This window comes from Typopeltis vanoorti, chromosome 4 (genome assembly GCF_054136105.1).
Source record: "Typopeltis vanoorti isolate ZY-2024b chromosome 4, IOZ_Tvanoo_1.0, whole genome shotgun sequence".
NCBI lineage: Eukaryota > Metazoa > Arthropoda > Arachnida > Uropygi > Thelyphonidae > Typopeltis > Typopeltis vanoorti.
The window spans coordinates 50,989,302-51,014,588 of NC_143552.1; the positions used below are offsets into that span (position 1 = coordinate 50,989,302).

General features: G+C 36.6%; 1 protein-coding gene across 7 annotated transcripts in view; it reads left to right on the forward strand.

Moving 5' to 3' along the window:
- Window positions 1–25,287, forward strand: part of LOC150107294 (cilia- and flagella-associated protein 206) — a 330,352-nt gene that overhangs the window by 23,150 nt on the left and 281,915 nt on the right. For all 7 annotated transcript variants that reach the window (XM_090391143.1, XM_090391149.1, XM_090391147.1 and 4 more), the window contains exon 2: window positions 16,530–16,651. In XM_090391143.1, coding sequence (XP_090247269.1) covers window positions 16,544–16,651 — 108 coding nt within the window. In that variant the 5' untranslated portion in view covers window positions 16,530–16,543. The remainder of the gene's footprint in view (window positions 1–16,529; window positions 16,652–25,287) is intronic.

Consider the following 25,287-nt stretch of genomic DNA (forward strand, 5'->3'; position numbering starts at 1 on the left):
TAGTGTCAATGATGACATACATGTTTATGCCATGAATGTTGGTGACATGTATATATAAGAGTTTTTTATGGATGACTACATTTGTTTAAAATAGCCTTTTTGTATTTTGAAGTATGGAAAGTGGCAGTTGACACATTTTATTTTAATCACTAAGAGTTGTGAGTTTGCATAGCTTATATTTTGAAGCATTTTTGTTGATTCAGACTTCATTTTCAGTGATAAAAGTTTTCTTTCTCTTTGAATACAATATTTCTTTAACCTTTCATTCTGTTTCACAGATTTCACAAAACAGTTATTAAAATATGGTCTAATTACAATAGTTTTTGCAATATATACACACAGTAGGCCCTCAACACACAAAAAAAAATTCTGTCCTAAAGGAAAAATTCAGAACCTTTTTTCTTTTTATTCGCAAATACAGCACCCTGAAAGGTTGGGTCAGTGAGTCAGCATTATCTTATCAAGCATTCAGTGTTGGGCTCAGGATATTACATTATCTAGATCAGTGCTTCCTAAACTTATGGATGTAAAGGCCTCTTGTGAAAAATTATTTCATGGCCCCCATTAAAAAAAAAAATTGTAATACAGGCATATATTATTATAATATTTATTGTATTTAGATTCAATACAAACATATACTGCGAATATTGCAAAAAATCAAATGCAAATACTACGTTTTTAAAATTTTACATACACATTTGACATGACACACTTAGTCTTAAAACATTTTAAATTTGTTTTCATTATTTCATGCCCCCCCCAGTTTAGGAAGTGCTGATCTAGAAGAGGGAGAGGGTTAATAAATAATAATAATAAATTTTCACATGTAATAATAATACATGCGAAAATTTGTATGCAAACTTTTACTCCTATAACTATCACTACTATAACTAAAATTAAACTGTAATGATAATTTTGTAATTCATGATACAGAAATAACTATTTGCATAAAATCTATTAAGATTGCAAAAATGACAGCATGAGATTTTACATCACGAACTAATAATTTAGATATAATTTAACCACGGATTTATATTCACAGTTTATTGATTTTTTATGTTTTATTAAAATAAGACTAAAGTTGAGGCCCTGTGTATTTGCTATTTATGCCAGCTGTTACATAACTATTATACTTTGTTCCCCTCCCTGCTGTGTCTTCTCCAATATTAAAAGAAGAGCCTCACAGCTATCGATTCAAATCTTTGAAAAATTCTCAAGATCACCACAAGAACTTTTTACTTGATAAGCCAAAAAAGTTGTAGTGATTCTCTGAAATATTGATACTTTTCAGTGTATCCCTAAAAATATTTTATTAAGAATAAAATACTTTTCTTCCAGATCACTAAAGAATCCTTACTGTGATCTACTGTTAAATGGGCCCTATGAGTTTTTTATTGGCACATTAGTTGTGTTATTGTGAACATAACATTGTAATTACATAACATTGTGTCAGAGGTCGTTTCAGTGAAAGACGTAACTATTCTGCCTCTGGTTGGTGACACTGATCATGCGGTACTCATATGGGAAATGACTAAGTTTATAAATGTTCCATTCAGAAAAGGTTACATGCTGAACTACAAAGCAGGAAATTATGACCAACTGAGGTGTATACTGAGTTCAGTGGAATGGGATCGGGTTGCTGGATGGAAAGAATATTGCATGGGAAGCATTTAATCAATACTTAAATGATCCAATATCAGAATGTGTCCCAAGAGTTCGAAGAATAAATAGAATAGGAGTCAAATTGATGTGTAATCTTATTAAGCAAGAGATTTGTAAGAAAAGGACGATGTGGAAGGAATACCGTTTGCATAAGGATGACGTCCGTTATGAACGTTATAAGCAGCAGGCTAGAATAGTCGCAACTGTTGTATGGAAAGCAAAGTCTGAGTATGAAAAGAAACTGGCTCTGTGTGCTAAAGACAACCCACAAGAATTCTGTCGATATGCTGCAAGTAAAAGAAAGAATGAATATGAAAGAATAACTCTTCTAAATCCAGATGGCATGAGGGTTACAAATGCAAAAGAGGTCATTCAGTTAGTGAGTGCCCATATTATTAAAAACTATCAACCTGGTGAACGCAACATTGAGCTCACTTAACTTCTTCGCTAGATGAAGAAATGCAGGTGTGTGAGGCTGAGGTATTAAAGCTGTTGCACAAATTGAATAAGAATTCAACAATAGGGACTGATGGAATCTCAGCACGTGTGCTCAAAGAGTGTTCAGATGAACTGGCCATTCCTTTTACCAGGCTGTTTAATGTGCATCTCAGAACAGGGAAGATTCCGCAGGAATGGAAGGAATGTATGGTAATTCCATTGCACAAGGGACTATCTACCAATGTACCAAATAGTATCTCAGAAGTGGTGGTGAAGATTTTGGAAAAATTGGTTAGGGCCTGCATTCAGAAATGGGTTGACAGTGAATATCTACTTTGCAATGAAAAACATGAGTTTGCTAAGGGAAGGTCATGTTTTAGCAACTTGCTCATATTCTATAATAATGTTACCATTGAACTAGACAAGAGGAATGGATACACTATGATACTTTTGGATTTTGCTAAGGTTTTTGACAGAATACAGCATGGTAGACTGTTGTATAAATTGGAGAAAATTGGTTTGGGTTATACACTATTAGCATGGATAAGAAGATGGCTGACTGACAGATATCAAAAAGTGGTATACGGGTTATCTGAGTCTGCAAGGCTTGAGGCTTAAGCAACATATACAGCATGATTATAGACAGAGAGCTTTTGTCCCTTCGGATGGCTGTGCCGAGAATATATATCTTCTTTCTTCTCTTCTCTCTGATTCCTGACGCAACCTTAAGCCTCTATATATGGTGTCACTGAACCTCCAAAAGGCCTTTGACAGCGTCTCCTTTCCTGCTCTCCTTCGAGCGCTGTCTATTGCTGAATGTCCAGAACCTTTTCTTTCCTATGTTATGGAGCTATACTTGGGTAGCTCCATTACTATCACTACAGGGTCCCGTGCAACTTCTATTTCTGCAGTGCGGGGTGTTCACCAGGGTGATCTTCTATCTCCCCTTTTCTTTAACTGCATCATAGATGAGTTTCTTCATTCTCTTCCTAACCATATAGGCTACTCTAGGCGCTTCTTCCTTTAATGCTATGGCCTTTGTGGACAATCTTATTCTTGTAGCTTCTACTAAGATAGGCTTGCAGGAACTCCTTGACCGGACAGTTGACTTCTTCTCTATTCGAGGCCTTTCTATTAATGTAGAGAAGTCCTGCTCTTGTCCCCTCTTGTCATGACAAGAAACTTAAGGTCGAGACTATAGAGTTTTCCCTGCACGGGAGGCCGTTGCATGCTTTGACCATCCTGGAAGAGTGGAGATACCTCGGTATTATGTTCACCCCAAAGAGAAGGTCTTCTGTCCCTTCTATCCTAGAAGCTGGGATTGCTTCTTTGAGGAAAGCTCCTCTCAAGCCCCAGCAAAGACTGTTTCTCCTTTTCTACTATCTCCTACCTCGCTTTTACCACAAGTTGGTGCTTGGTAGGACATATATCTCGGTACTGTCCCGAATGGAGAGGGCTATCCATTCAGCCATGAGATCATGGCTCCGACTGCCGCCTGACACTCCTACTGCATATTTCCATGCGAGGGTGAAGGATGGTGGGCTTGGGGTTCCATCACTTAGATGGCTGATCCCACACCTGCGGCTATCTAGAATCACGCAGTTAGAACTATCTTCTTCCCCCATGTGCAGAGAGGCTTTCTATAGCCCATTAATACAAGAAGACTTTAGGCAGGCTAAAGGCTGGTCTCATTATCAAGGTACTTTAATCGAGTCAGCACCCGCAGAACGCAAGAGATGGGCATCTCTGTTGCACTGTTCTGTAGATGGTGCTCCTTTAAAGAAGTCATATCTGGTGCCTCCCCAGCATGATTGGGTAAGGGATGGCACCAGACTCCTCCCTGGGTTCGAATATATTGACCTTATCAGGACCAGGATCAGTGCCCTGCCTACTTGAACCCGCACAGCTCAATGGGGTAGTGACGACTCCAACTGCAGGGTTGGCTGCCACTACAGTGAGACATTGACTCATATAGCCCAGTGTTGCTTCCGTACCCATGGGGTTCGCGTGAGGAGGCATGATGCCGTGGTCTCCATTCTGAACAACCGCTTTAAGAACAAAGGTTGGGGGACTGCAGTGGAACCACATTATAGGACCTCTGCAGGTTTGCATAAGCCAGACTTAGTGATTAAAAGAGGTGGTGACATTTGGGTAGTTGATGCCCAGGTGGTGGGAACAAGGCGCCCTATAGCCATAATAATAAAGTAAATTATTATAAAAATAACCAAGATCTAGTTAGTAAGATACGGGAGGAGCATGGGGCAATTCCGAGGTTTACCAGTGCCACCATCTCTTTACATGGCGTATGGAGTGCAGATAGTTATAAGGACTTAAAACAGCTTGGGCTTGCACAAAAAGATATAAAAGTTCTTTCCTTGAGGGCCCTACAGGGCACACTGGTGGCATGGCGTTGCCACCAGAGAATGACTACTATGATAACTCAAACAGGCATAGGGTGAAACACTTGTAAAGGCTTAGGCCTTTACAAGTCTGGACGAAATGTCTGGACATGATGTAAGGATAGTACTGCCCATAAACAGTACAAAGATTAATAAAAAAAAAATTTTAAAAATAAAAAAATAACAAGTGGTGTACCACAAGGATCAGTGCTTGGTCCACTATTATTATACAATCTATTCATTAATGATATTGGGAAGGATTTGACAAGCAACATACAGCTATTTGCTGATAATGCAAAGATAGATAGGGTAATCAGGAATGCTGCTGATATGCAGTACTTGCAGAATGATTTGAATAGGCTGGAATTGCGGACATGGGAAAATGGATGTCGGTTCAATATCAGTAAATGTAAAGTCATTCGCTTTGGCATGATTAGATATCCAATGTCGTATTATTGGTGGAATTAGGCTGGAAGAAACTGAAGAAGCTAGAGATCTTGTAGTGTTAATAGATAGGAAGTTGAAGTTCAGAGGCCATGTAGCAAAGATTGCAAATACAATGCAAAAGATAATTGCAATGCTGAAACAAACGTTCACATGTAAAGATAAGGATGTTATTTTGCCTCTTTATAAGGCCTTGATAAGACCTCACTTGGACTATTGTGCGCAGGGCTGGTCTCCTGGTTTCCGTAATGATTCTGATATATTGGAGAGAGTACAAAGGAGAGTGTTAAAAATGATATCTGGATTGTGGAATACTGATTATGAAGACAGATTGAGAATTTGTAGGCTGCAGACACTAGCAAACAGGAGAAAGAGGGATGATGTGATTGAGACTTACAAACTTCTGAAGGGGGGTCATACAGAATTTCAGTTGATGGAATTTTTCAATTTATGGTGGATGGGGAATGGACGAGAGGGGGGGGGCATCCTTTGAAGCTGAGAATGAAGGCTGCCAAGAAGGGTGTGAGTGTTAGATTTTTCTCTCATAGGGTGGTGCATGATTGGAATGGATTGCCTTTGGATGTTGTGAGTGCAAGCAGTGTGAATGAATTCAAGAATAAGTATGATTGCCAACGTATGTAGTATACGGCCTCCCTCGATGAGTCTCAGACTCCCTGGAGGTTTCTCTTTATAATAATAATAATAATAATAATAATTTTGAATGTGTAGTGTGCTTTATAGGGATTTTGTGAAGTTTTTTTATTATTATTTTATTCTTATTATTAAAACTTTGTTTAAAAGCATTCTTCATAGCAGTACTGAAATTAACAAACATGTTGGAGAAGGAAAATTTATATGCAAGGTTTATATAAAGTCACATCATGGAATGTTGTATATTCTGTGGGCAGCTTAATTATATAAAAAATAATAAATTGTTTATTTTAATGATTTATTTCAATAATAATAATAAAATCATTTATTATTATTATTATTAATAACTTCATTAATAGATTACCTTGATGGACCTGTGTTTCACTCAGGATTTCTCCATGAGTGCAGGTCACAAAGATGCCTCCAACGATCTCGATCTTGAGCCTCTCTTTTCCATGTTATACCCATAGATACCCATACCACTAATGGATCTTTCCATCTTGTAGGTGGTCTTCCTGGTTTTCTCTTTATTTTTGGTTGCCAGTTGAGTATTCTATGTCCATCTGTTATCCCTGATTCTGGCTATGTGACTTGCCCATCTCATCTTGCTTTCATATACTGCAGTTACCACATCTTTTATGCCTGATCTCTTTCTTAGTTCCATGTTTCTGACATGTTCCATTTTACTGATGTTACAAATCCTACGTTCTATTGCACGCTGATTATTCTGAGAGTCTCTTCTTCTTTTCTTGTCATGTTCCATGTTTCTGATCCATATGTGAGTGATGGAAGAATGTCAGTATTAAATAGTTTTGCCTTTGCAGAGATGTCAAGATTTGGATCAGTAAGTGTTTCTTTTAGTTTGTTGAATGATAGCCATGCAGCTTTCTTTCTTTTTGCTAGTCCTTCAGGTAAATCGTTATTCATTTTTATTGTTTGTCCTAAGTAATTGTAGGAGTCAACTTGTTCTATAGGGATGTTATGAATACATAGGTGACTGTCACTTGTGTAGATGTTTTTGATCCATTTTGTTTTTTCTAGATTCATTTCTAAGCCTATCTTACTGCTTTGTATGTGTGTATATTTTTTCACCCATTTCTTCTAGGTCTCTTGGTTTGTGGGATATCAGTACTAGATCATCGTCAAACATAAGCATTAATATATATACAAAATAAATTACAATAAATTGATTTAGTTAATTAATTATTTTTAAATTATAAACTATTTAATTACAATTATGGAACACATGAATGGTGAGTATTGGTTAATATAACTTCCCAAAATTGAGAAAGTTTCAGATTTGGTTTGTGAATGTGTGCTTCACAGCTTTCTTTGTGGAGTCTTTCTAGATGAAAGTAACTTTTGTGTAACACTTTGGTTTTGTTCCACTGAATTCTGTGTTTTGTAGATAAATGATGTATATGATTTGTAGATGGTTTGCTAAGTCAGATTTGTCAAGTTCATTAAGAAAAAGGTATTCCAGATGTTCTTCCAAACAAATTTGTGCAGATCAGTAGTTTGTCACAATATAAGCCACAAGCACAGGGAATTCCATAAACTCCAGGATAAGATAGAGGAGGATATTTGCCTTTTGGTGAGATAAGGAATGTATTAAGTTTGTGAACTGGACAGAAAGCAACTTGTACATTAATCTGATGAAGTAATCTTGCTATTTTTTCAGTTAGTCCCTTAACATACGGAATACAAATTCTGTAATTTCTTCTTGAGGAGGACAGGAGGTTTTTGCTGTGGAGGGTTTCTATGAAATAAAAAACATATATATATAATCAAAAAGATTCTTCATAGAAACCCTCCACAGCAACAACCTCCTGTCATGCAATATACGTCATCCATCGTCATCACTTATGCAGGCTTAGTTTCAACAAAAATAGCCAAACTCATGAAGTTTTCAACGTCAGAGTTGCTCTCAAACCTGTTAAAACTATATGCCACATTTTAAGATCTCCTAAGGATATTAATGCCTTCTTCAAATACACAGCTGTACACAACATCCCATGTTCCTGTGGATTAAATTACATGGGCCAAACATCAAAAAGCCTGGAAATTTGGAAAAAAAGAACATATAGGGGACGTGACCAACAACAGAACAGACACTTCAGTATTAGCTCATCACTTCTCGATCTCTAACCACACTATTGATTGAGATAACAGCTCCACGCCTTATATAGAAGAAGGTTTTCGATGTAGAAACTTCAAAGAAGCAATGGTTGTACTCCGTTCAGGAGAAAATCTAAACAGAAATCAAGGAATGATTCTGAACAACATCTGAAAAAGCCTAATAAATTCACTCAGCTTACCAGAATTTCATTTCGATAAAAACTATACAACACGCTCAATAAACAATGACTGAGACACCACGCTCCATGCTTATGATGTTACGCGTCAGTTTTAATTTTAATTTATTTGACTGTGATACTTTATACTTCTTTTTTACCGGTAAATGTTATTGTACCGTCATACTTGTTCTGAAGAAGCCAGACAGAATAGCTGGTGAAACTTGTTGACAATTTGTGTATCATTTATTAATATATGGTCAACAAATAAAAACCAAGAAAAAACTTAAGTTTTGATGTTAAGTGACCAAATATGATGTTACATGTTCCATGCTTATGATGTTACGCGTCAGTTTTAATTTTAATTTATTTGACTGTGTTACTTTATTCTTCTTTTTTACCGGTAAACGTTATTGTACCGTCATACTTGTTCTGAAGAAGCCAGACAGAATAGCTGGTGAAACTTGTTGACAATTTGTGTATCATTTATTAATATATGGTCAACAAATAAAAACCAAGAAAAAACTTAAGTTTTGATGTTAAGTGACCAAATACAAAACAATAATGACCATAATTATTGATAGTTGTTTTTTTTTTCTTCCATTATAACCATTTGTACTAAAGGTAGTTCTGATGATAAACAGTACATGGTTTAAAAGAGAATCTGTAGAACAAATTTTATGAGCTCTGTCAACTAAGGATTTGATTACACCATATTTCTGAGAAGGGTAATGATGAGAGTTAGAATCAATGTATTGACTCTAACTCTATAAATCAATATATAGAAAACCAGTATGAGTTGCCTTTCTACATATTGAAAACTGTAAATTGCCATATGGTTGACATAGAATGAGAATGTCCATTAAAGGAAGACAATTGTTGTCTTCTACTTCTAGGGTAAATTTGATTCTTGGGTTAATTGAATTAATTTTTCTAAAAAATTCATGAAGATCAGACAAAGAGGAGTTCCATACAGCAAACACATCATCAGCGTATCTGTACCAAACCGACGGTTTAGGTGAAAAAATGTCCAGAATATGTTGTTATGTTCCATAAAGTAATTGGCTAGAGTTGGAGGGGAAGACCCATTGCTGTTTCCTCAATCTGTTTATATAAATTACTGAAAATTCTGTTTCCTTCATAAAAAACTCAACTGATTTTAAGAATAAAATTTCAGGATTATTCTTACAACCCACAGATTTTCTAGTTGGTTTTGATGTAGTCTCACTCTTTACAAATATTCCTCTGACAAATATGACTGATTTGCTTTACAAAGACTTTCCACCAGATATTGTAAAATTGTTCAACTTCTAATTAATTCAGGATACTTTAGATGACAGAACAAACTCATCCAACTATATAAATGATCTGCTCTCACAGACTTCAAATCATATCCATAGCTTTGCAGATGACACTATACTCCATTCCTCCTTTTCATTTGTCAAATCTTCTTCTACCCAACTGCTCAAACCTTCAAGATCCATCATAGCCAACATTCTGAACTCTGATCTCCTAGCTATATCTCAATGGGGAAGGGACAACCTTGTAGACTTCAATGCCATCAAACTCAGTCCTGTCTGATCTCTTGCAAGAAAGCACATTCCTCCCCTAATTTCAGTAATACTCTAATATCTAAACACGATCAGATTTCCCTTCTTGGACAGACCTACACTTCCAATCTTTCCTGGAACAAACATATCACAACCATAGCTTCTGTATCTTTCAAAAAAATGTTATGCCTTTCTATCTATTCAAATCCCAAATCTGTGCAACCATGGAATAGTACTCATATATTTGGGGTAGTTCACCAAAATTCTCTTTAATACTGCTCGGTAGTATCCAGAAAAGGGCAGTCTGGTTAATTAATGATCCTCTCTCACAGATCCACTTCAATGTATCTCTTTCTCTCTCGTAGACTTTTAGTTTCTACCTCTTGTCTCTTCTGCACATACTTTCAACGACTGTGCTCTGCTGAATAGGCCACTATTGTTCCCTTGAAATCATAAGAAAAAGAGCTGCTGCTAAGCAACATCCATTTACAGTCCAGCTTGAAACTTGTCAAACCAACTTTAAATCTCTTCTTTCAATTTCTATCTGCTTTTGCCTTTTGGAAAAGTCTCCCCAACTCAACAGCAAGTCTGTTGTACCACTTCATAAACTCATCCACCATTTGCACTTTCACTCTCATCTCAAGCAATGTATTCCATGCTCCTACCACTCTCCACACAAAACACTAACTTCCTACAATTTTATTCACTACTTCCTTTTGCAACTTTCAGAGATGGCCCCTTGTAATTGTTCCTTCCCCTTGTTCTACCATTGATGAAAAATCTCACTAATGTTAATCAAACAATAACCTTTTGACAGCTTAATGTCTCAATCATATCCCCCCTTTTGTCTTCTATCCACCAAACTGCATTCTGCATGCCCTTAGCCTATCCTCATAATCAACATTATACAAGCCTGATATGATTTTTGTTATATATCTCTGTACCCTCTCCGAGGTTACTTCATTCCCCCTTCAAATCTCAGTGACAAATTACAAAGTCTTTGTAAAAGCCTTTGTAATTTGTAATTCAGTAATGGTCTCAGTACTGAATCTTATGGAAATCCACTTGTAACATTCTACTCCCTGGTACTCACCCCCCCCCCATAAACAACTCTCTGATATCTGTTAGAAAGCTAGTTACCAATCCAATCCACTAACCTATCTAAGCACATGTTGCCACTTAAAAATTAATTTATCCTCTGTTAAATGTCATTGCAAAATCAAAAAAGTAACAGTGTATGTGTTATCCTGATGTAACAAGAATGATGTCATCCATCATTCTTGTTACTTTATTGTAAAAGGTAACAAGATTATCAAACAAGAGTGTCCCTTAACGAATCCTGAAGCCATGCTGGCTTGTATAAATGGTATTGCTCTCATATGCTCAATTGAGAGCCTCCTTAGCTCAGTCAGTATAGACAAGGCCCTTTGGTCGGAAAGACCTGGATTCATTTTACTCAGTAGTGGTCCCACACAGCAACGAGCCCATTCTGCCATGGAGAGGAATCCGCAGCAGTGACAGACACAACTCCAACCACCAAGCAGAGCCATAAACTCAGCAGTGGCTCCACTCAGAGACAGGCAAAAATCTGCCACTGAGCAGAGTTGCTCATATCTCAGCAAAACAACCACTTCAACACTAAAGCACATCAGTGGGAGAACCAGACCCAGAAGTGATACCAAAATGAACTTTCAACCAACACATCAAGTCTATGTGTGCAAAGGCATCTAAAGCCATTGCTCAGATCTCTCCTCTAATAAATAGAAATAGCAAGCTAAGTAACAGAATCAAATTGCAGCTATACCAGATGACAATTCGTCCTATCATCACCTATGCCTCTCCAGCCTGGAGCCACACCTCTAATACTAACATTATCAAAATACATTGAGTACAGAACAAGTGCTTGAGAATGATTCTGAATGCCCCATGGTATGTTAGAAACAATCAACTTCATAGAGATACAAATATTCCTTATATTTTGTCCTTTCTACAATCTTTAGCAACTAAGTTCTTGGAGGGTTGGTTCTCCAAATGGAGATTGGAAGTCAACCCCTCAAAAAACTCAGCCATTCTTTTCTCAGAAAGGTCAATATCTCTTGCAGGAGACGTATTACTATTCAATACTAAAATTCCGTGGCAGACAGAAAAAAAATACCTGGGTGTAATGCTCAACAAAAAGTAAGGACCTGCACCTCCCCCCCACAATTATCGTCCAATCAGTCTCATCTCCAATCTAGGTAAGGTTGCGGAGAAGGTCATCCTCTCTCGACTTCAAGCCTTTGTAAATGAATTAGACATCATTCCTAAAGAGCAGTTCGGCTTTCGGCAGCACCATAGTACTAGCTTACAAATCCATAGAATTGTGGAATACATCACCACCAGCTTTAACTGGCACTAGTGCACAGGACCTCTTTTTCTTGACCTATCCAAAGCATTTGACAAAATATGGCATTTTGGACTGCTACGCAAACTTATCTCAGCGGTATCTCACTAAACCCATTCAATCTATTAAGAACTGTTTTGTCCTGAGGTGCGCAAGTGTTACGAAAACTCTTCCTAGCTCTGTTCTTCCTCTGATCAGGTTCTTCAAATCTTCCTCAAATCTGTCCCCATGCCTGGCAAATGACCAGGCATGGGGACAGATTTGTAATAGGTGGCAACTGTTATAGCGGACTTAATTTGTTGGGACCAAGGATGAAGTAATGCAGAAGGGAGGCCCTAAACATCATGTCCATCACAACTATTCGACATTCGCACAGTATCTATCATACTTTGCCTTGAACATATTCATTGTCATAGCACCCACAACAGACTCTGGCAGCTTATTCCACTCATTCAACACTCTAAAAGTAAAAAACCCAGCTCTAACAACCCTCTTGCCCAGCTTCCATGGATGTCCCCTAGTCCTCCCACCACCAGTCCTGTTCTCAAAAATATTCTCTGAATTAATCCTATAGAAACCCTTCAGCTATTTGAATGTCTCAATCATATCGCCCCTTTTCCTCCAATTTCTGCAACCCACAAATCTTCAACCTGTTTTCATAAGGTTCATTCTATAGACCTGCTATCATCTTGGTCACTCGATTCTGGATCCTCTCAACCCCCCTCCCCATCAAGAAGAAAGATTGGTGACCAGATCAAGGCTCGATACAGAGGAACAATAACTTGCTTATCTCTGCTCGTCAAAGTATTCTTCAGCGTTCAAGTGATTTGATGAGCTGATTTAGCCACTCTTGCAATGTGCCCCCTAAACTTCAACTCCCTATCCACCAACACTCCCAAGTTCCTTTATCCAAGTGTAAACAAACAAAATGTGCACATGAAGTAACTTCATGACATAGAAACTCCTACATAGAGGCTAATGACTTCATATCAGTTACCTTGGGTATTTTAATAATAAGGTGTGACACCTTTCGGCTGATTGTGCATGGAACTATGACCTGCATTACTTCAACTTATGGATCTAGCTTCCACTGATGAGACCTCAATAAAGGTCGAAACTGGCCTGGGCAGTGGCTGTTCCCATAATGCATAGCATTATACATGTCTGTAAGGATATGTGCATTGAATTATGGGATACTAAGGCAATTGGTATTAAGTCATTAGCCTCTATATATGAGTTGCCCTGTCTTAATATTACTTCATGTGCAAACTGTTTGTTTGTTTACACTTGAATAAAGGATGAAACCAATAATATAATTTCTTGGCATCTTTAATTTATATACAAGTGGAAAAACTCTCAATATATATCTTTAATCCAGAATATTTTAATGAGGTGTGACATATTTTGGCCTTGTAGATTAAAATATGACTTCTGCATTACTTCAACCTTGGCATCACTTCTGAGTCTGGCTCCCATTGATGAGACCTCAATAATGGTCGAAACTGGTCTGGGTAGTGTAGCCTTCCTATAATAATGCATAGCATTATATATGTCTGTAAGGATATGTACACTATTTAGGGATACTAAGGCAATTGATATGAAGTCATTATCCTCTATATACAAGTTGCCCTGTCATGAAGTTCCTTCATGTGCAAACTTTTGTTTACACTTGGATAAAGGATGAAACTAAGAATATAATTTCTTGGCATCTTTAATTTATTTATTATTATTATTATTCAGGCCTCCATGGAGTCAAGAGACTCATCGTGAGAGGTCCTTAGGAAACACAAAGTCTATCATACCACTCCTTGAACTCATTGATCATTCTTGCTCTCATCACTCTCTCAGGCAATGCATTCCATGGTTCAACCACCCTCCATGCAAAGAAACCACTCCTCGTCCTCTTGCTCACAGCTTCCTTTCGTAACTTTCAGGGATGCCCCCCCCCTTGTCATCGCTCCTTCCCATTGTTCCACCAAGTGAAAGAACTCCTCAATGTCCACCCTGTAACTGCCTCTCAACAGTTTAAAAGTCTCGGCCATATCACCTCTCCTTCTATCCACCAAACTCTGCAGTCCACATTCCATTCCCTCAGCCGATCCTCATAGCTAACATTGTACAGTCCTGAAATCATCTTGGTTATCTGCTTCTATACCCTTTCCACAGTTAATTTATCCCCTTCAAATCCTACAGACCAAATTTGAGAACAATAGTCTGAGTGTGGTCTGATCAGGGGTCTTATACAAAGCAATGATAACTCTTTTATCTCTGCTGGTCACCTTCCTTCTCAGTGTTGCAGCAATCCTCTGGGTTACCTTCACCACCTTTGCAGTATGCTCTCAGAATTTCAGTTTTCTATCAATCATCACCCCTAGATCTCTTGTCTCCCCTAATTCCTCCAGTCGAGTATGCAGCTTCCCATCAATGGATCCCAAACTTCAAGACTTTACATTTTGCTGCATTACACCAATATCCCCCATTCATTTGCCCATCTGTCTAGTTTATTCAAATCCTCTTGCAGGCTGCCACATCTGCTCTATTACTGATAACCCTTCCCAGCTTCACATCATCTGCAAACATTTGCCAGCAAAGGTTGCTCGATTGGTAGCACCTCTGCTATTAATGGCTTGCAAAAAGTTAAGCAAGTTTGAGTACAGTTAGTAGTTGGAAGGGTATCAAATCATTTGATGCTGTTGGCACATTCTCCCTCGATGAGTCTTTGGACTTCCTGGAGGTGTCACATAATAATAACTGAATATCCCTTTGCAATCCATTGAAAATGTCATTAATATAAAGGTTGAGCAATACATGTCCCAGTACTGAGCCCTGTGGAACCCCACTTGTAACCTTCTGCCTCCTTGATATTGCCCCACCATACACAACTCTCTGATACCTATCAGACAGCCAATTCTGAATCCAGTTGACTAACCCGACATTTAAACCCATGTGTTGCAACTTAAGTATCAGCTTATCATGTGACACCCTGTCAACCTTTGTAAAATAAAAAAAAATGGCAGTATATTCCTTTCCCTCATCAACTGCTGTTGTTACTTTATTATAAAAGGCAATCATAAGAGCACCCCCTTAACAAATCCATATTTATTCTCACAGTTAACATTACCCTCATCTGCCCAACTCTGTATATAGTCCCTCACTAATTTCTCTACGATCTTAATAACTACTGACGACACACAAAGTGACCTTTAATTACACTTCCAGTCTGCTACTGACCTTGTGCAATGGCACTATCTTACCTTCCTTCCATTCCTTGGGTACCTTTTCCACATCCAGACTTTCATTGAAAAGCCAAGTGAACGGAGCTGTCAGTTCTTTAACACATTCTCTCAAATCCTGTGGTGAAATACCATCCAGTCCCACAGCTTTACTGACATCCAGAGTACTCAGTATTTGGAATACACTCTTCTCTTGCACCATGAAACCCTGAACCTGCCCTATCCCTCTATTATTAAAACCTTCTTCTCCAGGTTGAAATACTCCAATAAAGTATTCATTGAGCAACTCAACTATATCCTCTGCATCAGTCACACTGTTCCCATTTTTATCCCGCAATGTCATTCTTCCATAATCATTTCTCCTCCTACTGGCCACATAACTAAAAAATTCCCTAGGATTTTCTTTGGATCTTAGTGCCAATCTCTTTTTATATTCCAGTTTTGCCTTCCTCACCATACTAGTCACTCTCCTGGCCTGCATCTTATATTCTTCCTACATCTGCTCTCCACCCCCTTTCCTTATATCTCTTCGATAATCTCTTTTTCATCTGCAGTTCCTGTTTGATATTGTTTGTCATCCACTTTACGTGAAATTGTGTCCCCTTCTTCACTCGTGGAATACAGCTACTGTTGCTACTAACAAATATTCCTTCACAATTTCCCAAGCATTAATGATATCCTTGCCTTCTAATTCTGCCCTTCATGGAACTGCCCAATTCCACCTCCATGGAGCTATTCTCCTGCAGCTGATATTGCACATAATATCATGCGCTTTCAATTAAATTGTTCTTTTTTTTAGTTTTTCTGTAATTGTATTGACAGTGGCTATGAAACCTACCCAAAAATTTCACTATAAAAATATTAAAAGTAAGTATTTCTAGTATTAATATTTTATAATGAATTGTTCTGCTTACGTCTCGATTTTCAGACGAAGATTGACTAAGCTGATGTTTGATATCTGAAAGGTTGATAGATGAACTGATTGAGAGTCCTCATATGGATAGGAGTAGTAGTAGTAGGGATGATATGATTGAGACACATAATATGTTAGTAAGTGGATTTTGCTGAATTAATATTGAAACAATTTTTCATAGAATGCAGTAAATGGATAGAACAAGAAGATCTAAGCTGGTTATGCACAATGGGGGGTCGGGGGGGTGCAGATCAGGTTGTTTGGATTGAGGGTAGTTGGTGAGTGGAATGCATTGCCTGAGACTGTGGTGAGTTTGGAAAGTGTGAATGAGTTTAAGGCACAATGTTATGAGTTGTTTTTTTTTTGTGTGTGTGTGTGTGTGAGAGAGAGAGAGAGAGAGAGAGTGAGTGAGTGATAGTTATTAGGGACAAATTGTGAACCTGACTTTGAATGCCCATTATGTTCCTAGGTTTTAGTGGGTTTGCAGGCATACTCTATCACATCCTGTAATTTATCCATTTTTTTCTTATCCATAACAAATGCTTTTTTCCCCTTTTTTCAGATATCTGACATGTTATGGCTGCTGATTACACAGCTGATATTATAAAACTCATTATTAAAGGTATTGTTCAAGAATGTGCTTTGAAAGGAGAATCTGTGTCAGAATCACTGGCTGTCTTCATGGTAATTATTTTTGATATCCTAAACTATGTTTAGTGAATAATTTGTTAGTGATATTTGAAGAAGGTATTAGACATGTTGATTTATTCCAATAATAAAGTAATATAATAATAATCTCTGATGCTCCTTCAAGATATAAAGCAGCAAGCACCATGAGGATGAAAACCACCCTATGCTGTACTGAAGATTTTGATCACTTCCTCAGGGTCATATTTGTCTCCATTAAATGTAATTTCACTGTCATATACTTGCCTTTTGTAGAATCACATGATGCATGTTTTTGCAGATGTGTGTTATAATTCAATAGACAGCTAATTTTGTTGTTATTTAGAATTTTTTTTATAAAATTAATGCTTGATTTTGGTCATTACTATTGCCAATTGAATTCATTTAATTTTTAAAATTAAATATAATAAAATTAATTATGTCATTAGAAATAAAAAAAAAGAACCCATCGATTATAGCAAGCATACCATCATCATCATAGCTTATTCTTAGTTTACAGATGTGGATAAGGGAAACATGTATAGCAATATGGATATAACAATAGCAACATATGATGATAAAGTATCTTAAATTAAGGCGAGTCAAATCACTGTATTATGTACCTACTGTAAATGTCTACTGTTGGTATACGAGTCATCTTAAAAAAAAATGCTATATATATAGCATTTTTTTCTATACAGCTTCTATAGAAAAGAAGACCAGAACTACTTTCCTGGCCTTCTTTTCTATTTCCATTCGTTATTCTAAATAATGAGCCTTATTTTTGGTGAATAATGCTCATTATTCGATCTGCAACTTGCATATCCATAAATTATAAAACAAAAATAACACAATATCATGGTAATAAACTTGAATGAAAAGCATCTATTTCTTGAAAAAATCAAGGATATTATTATTATTATTACATATCACCTCCAGGGAATCCAGACTCATCAAGGGAGGGTGCGTGCTCTACACCTCTTTCTTCCCACCACTGAATCCACCATCTACAACGAACCACAACTGCACCAATGCTATCTATCACCCACCACCATTAGTATTTTCACAGACAATCACAAACATCCATGCCCACTGTGGGATTTGAATCTGCAGCCTTTTGGCTGGAGAGCAGATATGCTAACCACTCGGCCAACCAGGTGGTACTATTAGTTTTCTATATGATGATTTCCCTCCTGATGTTATGAAGATTTTTGAATTTGTGATACAGTCAGATTATTTCACCTGGAAACACAAGATCTATGAACAAATTGAAGGCACAGCTGTCCATAGCCTTTTGTTTCTAGTTTTTGAGTCTGGACAATACCTTGTTTTCATTGATACATTCCTAACCTTCTCTCTGGTTTTGTTATGTCGGTGACTTTTTGCTGTCTGGTCTCATTATAAAAGCAAACGTACCACCTTCCTACACCAGATAAGTAACCTTTACCTACGTATTCAATTCTCCATGGAAAAAAAAATGCTGGGAGTCCCCCCTCCCTCCCATACACATAGTCCCTGGTACTTTGTCAACTAGTGTTTATTGGAAATCTAGCTTTACTGGCAGATACACACATCAGAAGTCTGCTCAGCATATATTCCAAAAAAATTGTTATTGTATAATCATTAAATTAAAGAATAGAACACATAATGTTTGCTCCTCTCACTCAGGCTTACAACAAGCACTTCTCACTATCAAAACTTTAATGGAATTAAATGGTTACAACCCTTATCAAATCCAACAGATACTTGACATTCCAACACCTGAGGACTTTTCTAGACCACAGGGTTCCAATTCCTTATATTTCTAGCATCTCTGAACCTGTTGGTAGAAGTTTCACCTTAATCCCATATATTTTCCTATCAAAAAATTTCTCATCTCTTACCATCAAAACGAAAACAAACTGTCTTCTCTATCTTTAGCTGGTGCTTATCAGATCTCATGAATGTAATTTGACATACTTTGGGCAGACAGGATGTTTTGTAGAAAAAAAATTGATGAAAAAGAAAAAAACCTCAAACTTCTGGTCTTGCACATCAGAGTATTGATCCTAAACCAAGTATCCTGTGTGATGTTCATCTTCTCCATAGAAGCAGTTTTAAATATGAATGCTTTTTCAAAGAAAATTGAAGTCCTTTTACATTAGCCTAACATGAATCAGAATAATTATATCTTTCTCCCAAAAATTTGACATTCTCATTTTATGTAAATATAATTTTTAAATATTATTTCTCTAGCATGTGCAACCATTTTTAATTAGGAATCCAGTCGCTATATTTATCTTATACGCCTGTTCTTGAAATTGCTTACTGTTTACACATACTAATGATGTACTGCTAGTTTCAGTAATATCTGTGCTTTTCATTAAAATTTACTGTAGATGATGGAAGTTTTTTCATTTGGCTATGCTACTGATTATATATTTGGTTTAATCCTTTATTCAAGTGTAAGCAAATAAAGTTTGTGCCTGAAGTATTTTCAGGACTGGGGCAACTCGTAGCAAAGGTGGTATAAGTTCTCATCATTTGCCTTAGTATACCATAATGCAAAGCACATATCCTTGCAGATATGTATAATGCTATGTGAAAAGTTTTTTTTACGTTGGGTATAATATATGTTAAAGATACCAAGTAATATTATAATCTTGGTTTTAATACTTGATAATCCTTGTTTTAATCCTTGATAATATATCACCACGTATTCTGAAGGAGTGTGCCAGAGAGTTGACACCTGCCTTGACATATTTTTTTAATACAAGTCTTGCACTTGGTCAAGTTCCTAAAGAGTAGAAGGAGGGCAAGATTGTGCCACTTCATAAAGGAGGTGATCGAACTCAAGCATCAAACTATAGGCCTATCTGTGTGTCAGGTGTTGTGGTTAAGTTGTTGGAGAAGCTTGTGAGAACTAGGATCCAGAGTTGGGTTGACAACAATGGTATAATCTTTGATGGACAGCATGGATTTGCTAAAGGGAGGTCATGTTTTAGTAATCTACTTACTTATTACAATAAAGTGACTGCTTCCTTGGACAGAGGAGAAGGATACACAGTAATATACTTGGATTTCGCAAAGGCTTTTGATAGAGTACCTCATGATAAGTTGACAGTCAAACTAGAGCAGATGGGGTTGGATATTAGATTAGTGCATTGGATTGGAGACTGGCTATCTGATAGGTATCAACAAGTTGTGTATGGGGGTGCAATATCCAGGAAAAGGAAAGTCACTAGTGGAGTGCCTCAGGGGTCTGTTTTAGGGCCATTACTATTTAACTTATATATTAATGATATTGGTGAAGATTTGGATGGAGATATTCAGTTGTTTGCAGATGATGCAAAGTTGGGACGAACCATAAAGAGTAGTGAAGATGTTGTGGCCTTGCAAGAAGACTTGAATAAATTGAGTGATTGGGCAAGCAAATGGGGATGTGAGTTCAATGTTGCAAAATGTAAAGTTTTAAAATTTGGAAAACAAAGATGGGATGCAGAATTTATGCTTGGTGAGAATATATTGTTGGAAGTAGAGGAAATAAGAGATCTGGGGGTGATAGTGGATAAGGATCTAAAATTTAGGGGACACATCGCCAAAATTGTGAAGACAACACAAAGACTTCTGGGAATGATGCAGAGGACACTGACATGTAGAAGTAGGGAGATACTTGTTCCAATGTATAAGGCTTTGATTAGGCCACACTTGGACTATTGTGCCCAGATTTGGTCACCAGGTTTTCAGAAGGATGAAGAGATGTTGGAAAGGGTCCAAAGGCAACTGACTAAGGTAGTTTCTGACCTCTGGAATGTTGAGTATGAGGAAAGATTGAAAAGATGTAATTTGCAGAGTCTCGTGGAGAGAAGGAAGAGGGGAGATATGATAGAGACCTACAAGTTGGTAAGGGGTTGTTATAGGATCAATGGTGGAGAAGTTCTACAGAGAATAGTGGGAGATCAGGGGAGAACCAGAGGTCATCCCTGGAAACTGTATAAGGAGGGTGTGAGTAAGGGAGTGAGAGGCAGGTTTTTTTCGTGCAGAGTTGTGAGTGATTGGAATGCCTTGCCTGAGAGCGTGGTGTCTGCAAGTAGTTTGAATGTGTTTAAGACATGGTATGATGAGATGTGTGTGTAAGATAGAAGGACCTCCTAGATGAGTCTTTGACTCCATGAGGTCTTGTTTAATAATAATAATAGTAATACTTTTTCCCAAGTAACCAAACAGACAAGTAAGTCAAGTTTGCACCTGAACATGGTTCAAGACTTATAGTGGTGGTGCAACACCAAGGCAACTCATGGTATAGATAGATTAAATTCTGATCACTTTCCTTAGTATTTCCCATAAATATAAAACACATCTCCTAGGAGATGTATGATGTTATACATTATGGGTGGGGGTCACTACTCAGACCAGTTTCAACCTTTATTGAGGTCTCATCAGTGAGTAGGCAGACCGTGAAGTGCCAAGGTTTAAGTAATACAGAGCTTATCAATTTTACCTATGCAAGTTGCCACAAGGTGCTTTGACCTTATTAACCTCCCAACCGGCCAGGACGTCTATAGACGTCCAGCTAAATCTGGATACGATGCATGCTATCTGTTGAAAGAACATGGATAAGAAGTGCAATTCGGCCAGCATGTCCATTAGAAGGTGTGATAATCCCTCACGCTGAAGAGAGCACTTAATCAGATTATCTCAGGCTCATAGCTGTGACTCAGTTACCTATAACAAGAAATGCAGTTCCTTGTTCTATGCTGGGTAACTGAATTTTAGTTATATTGGATAAACTAAAAATATAGAAATTATTTTTATTTTCTCTTTTTATTGTACAATACAATTTTAATGCCTGGACAAAATAAAGATACTTCCCTAATTTCTTCACTTAAATATTGCGTTACCTTCCAGAACCAATTTAATTTTTAATTTTTTTGCTAATTTTTTTCTAATTGCTTACTCCACAAACCATTTTCTTTGTTCTCGAAGAAATTAATTCACAATAATTATTTGAAATATTATTTTAAAAAACCGGCTGCCGACGTTCGAGATTATGTTATATTTTTGTTTAAAATCATGATTCGAAGAATACTTCACAGATTTCCTGAAGGACATGCTTGAGCGACTTTGCTTTATACAGAATAATGAAATTCTTTAAACATATCACTAAATTTTTTTTCTTTATATTGTAATCTACTGTTCTTTGCACTTTCATCTTCTTGGTTTCCCTGTATAATTGGTCATTACAAAATAAAATTAACGGTTATGATTTAAATTGATATGTATATATTTTCTGCTAGTTCAGATATTGGGTATTATGCTCCAATTTTATAATAAGCAATACTTTTGCTTATATATATATATATATTTAAATTACAAAATTTTGTATTAAAAATTTCCACTACAAAAGTTCGACAGAATCAACAATATTATTGTCATATTTCTTTTTCTCGTATGGGAGGAAAATGGGAAAATACCACTCTTATAATTGTATCAGATGTTATAATGGCAAAAATAGTAAGAAAAAAATCATTTGTACTTTCTTTTCAAAACAAAAAGAGAGAACATTGTAAATTCACCCAATGAAAAAGAAAATACTCCATATTTTTCTTGTGTTATCTGATTTTTTTCTTGTAGTACAAAGAAGAAATCACTGTGCATAAGATGGTAGAATACAAGAGGGCAAAAATCTGTAGATTGATTACATTATAGCTGATAGATAATTCATGCCAGAAAAATTATTTATGTAAGAGTTCTAACATCAGCAGATATAGCGATATTTTCTTCTAGTTTAGATACGTAGCATTATTGAAGTAGCTAAATCTTTGCTACTGTTTACACTAAAATGAATGGGCATGTTCCCCATGTGATTTACTTTCATAACAGTTGTCTTGCAAATGATTTATAAAATAAATTCTCTGAAATATCTGCAAATTGAATAAGTCTTCAATATAACCTTCCTGTCCTCCCCAAAAAATAAGATTATGTGAAGTATATGCTCCTTTTCTTTTAAAATAATTCAAGTCCTCTTTTTCAAGATAATTATATGAAATAATTTATAATTTTTTGATAATGAAAATGAAACTGATCATTATAAATTAAGAACTTATTTCAACATAAATACTGTATCAGCCTGTAAAAGAAATGTCTGTATTTTTTTCTATGTTAGGATGTCTACTAATCAACAATTGAAAACAAAACACGACATTCTTGATGTATCTCGCACTATAGCTTGAAGCACTTTAGTGTCCCTTCTAGCTAAGCCTTCTCAATTTTCTTCCTCAATAGCACTGAGAGTAATCTAAGCCTTTACCTTTCCCACCAGCTAAGAGGATTACTACAAGTATTTCTAAGATGTAGATTACTTCAGAAATAGCAACCAGAAGCATAAGTGGAAGTAAAAATATTTAGATTATTTTAAGAAAAAGAAACTAAAATAATAATACTGAACTTTTTTTTGTGTGGTATGCATATAAACAATTTTATGTGGTGAAAATACAGCATAGTATTTCTAAAATTTCAAATCATTTCAGCAGACAGTAGAACAGCTGGTTTTAAATTGCAAAGAAATAGTACAGAATTAGAAGCTTCAGGGTACAACAATCTTATTGCATTATTTCTTTTGTCGAAACGGTAAAATGAAGTAATAGATTTTGAATACTGTCTGGAAACTTTTTTGAACCTATAGAAATTTAGAGTGGTTGTGTAATTGAATTCCAGGAGAGGATAAGGATTGGGAGGGGGTAAGCATTAGCAAATCTTCAAAATGAGTATAAATTTTGAATTATTCTGTATATGATATCCTTCATATTATATTTTCAACATATCTACGGTGATTACTCACGATATTATAGTAATGTGCATCCTACAAAAAAAAAAAAAAGCCAAGAATCCCTGCTAAAACATCGTTGGATATAAATTTTCGATACTAAAAAGATTCACAATCGGAAACCGAGTTATGCAATATAACATCGTTTGTTGTTCATAAAACAAAAAAAAAAAATATTCGTTTCTAGAACTGAAATGTGATAATCCATATAACGGTATTTTGCTAGGAAAGAAAGCAAAAAGTCATATTTATTTCAATAAATATTATTTAAAAATAGAAATATGTGACATAATATGTTCAATGCAAACATCTGAAAATTCGCGAAAAAAGTTGTTTCTATATTGGAACAACCAGTGCAACTGTTCCGTTGCAGTGATTTGAAGAATAAATGTATAATACAGCAGAATTTGCTACTACTAAATAGATTCATTGCAAAGGCTGATCGATGGTCATTTCAGGATTGATTATTCTCGCACATGTGAAATTCGTTTCAATTTTTGGGAAGAAACACAATAAATTATTTTAGAGGCAAAAAAGTCAAATATTTTAGGACAGTAAAGAAAATTCCAAGTAAAACAGTGTGTGTAAAGACAGGTGACACAAACTGTTAGTCAGGCACTAACAGTTAATCCACGAATGGCTCTAAAATAGCCGTAAAGGGATTAACGGCGGAGGGAGGTAATGGCATGATGAAAGGTACAATGCCGATGAAGTTTTGATCCATGCAGAATGCTATGGTGGGCTGGATATTTCATCCACCTCAGCCGGTAGGAAGGATAATTAAGAATCTCCAGATGAGAGAAAGATGTGAAAAGTTTTTTCCCTTGGGTATAATATATGTTAAAGATACCAAGTAATATTATAACCTTGGTTTTAATCCTTTTTCCCAAGTAAGCAAACAGACAAGTAAGTCAAGTTTGCGCCTGCACGTGGTTCAAGACTTATGGTGGTGGTGCAACACCAAGGCAACTCAGAGTATAGATGGATTAAGTTCTGATCACTTTCCTTAGTATTTCCCATAAATATAAAATACATCTCCTAGGAGATGTATGATGTTATACATTATGGGTGGGGGGTCACTACTCAGACCAGTTTCAACCTTTATCGAGGTCTCATCAATGAGTAGGCAGACCCTGAAGTGCCAAGGTTTAAGTAATACAGAGCTTATCAATTTTACCTATGCAAGTTGCCACAAGGTGCTTTGACTTGGGAAAAAGGATTAAAACCAAGGTTATAATATTACTTGGTATCTTTAACATATATTATACCCAAGGCAAAAAACTTTTCACATCTTTCTCTCATCCGGAGATTCTTAATTAATAAGGTCAAAGCACCTTGTTGCAACTTGCATAGGTAAAATTGATATTACTTAAACCTTGGCAGGGGTGCTTAAGGGTCAAAGCTGTATAACTGAGAGGAGACCTCCACATAGCCTTTAAAGGAATGCGGAGAACCGACCAGGGCTTCTGACCTAATGTCCAATCCTCACCTTCTCGTGGTGCACCCTGTTGGGTATCTACTTTGATACTGAACGAACGAGGATGGGCTGGCAATTTGGGATTTAGCCGACCAAATTGTATTCTTATTGGTTAAACCAAAATAAAAAATGATGGTACAACATGACAAAATTTCATGCCGGCTGGGGCGTCGCCCGGTTAAACAAGGCCCCCGTTGTTTTCGCCAGGGAACCAGGGCGAACAGCGAAAAGTCAGCTACTGGAACAAATCTGAAAACAAACCCCAACTCAACATCACCAGAGTTAAAGATCGGTACTATCAATGTAAGAAGCCTGAATGGCAAAGAAATGGAGCTAGCTGAGGAATTAGATAAGTACCAGATCGACATAATA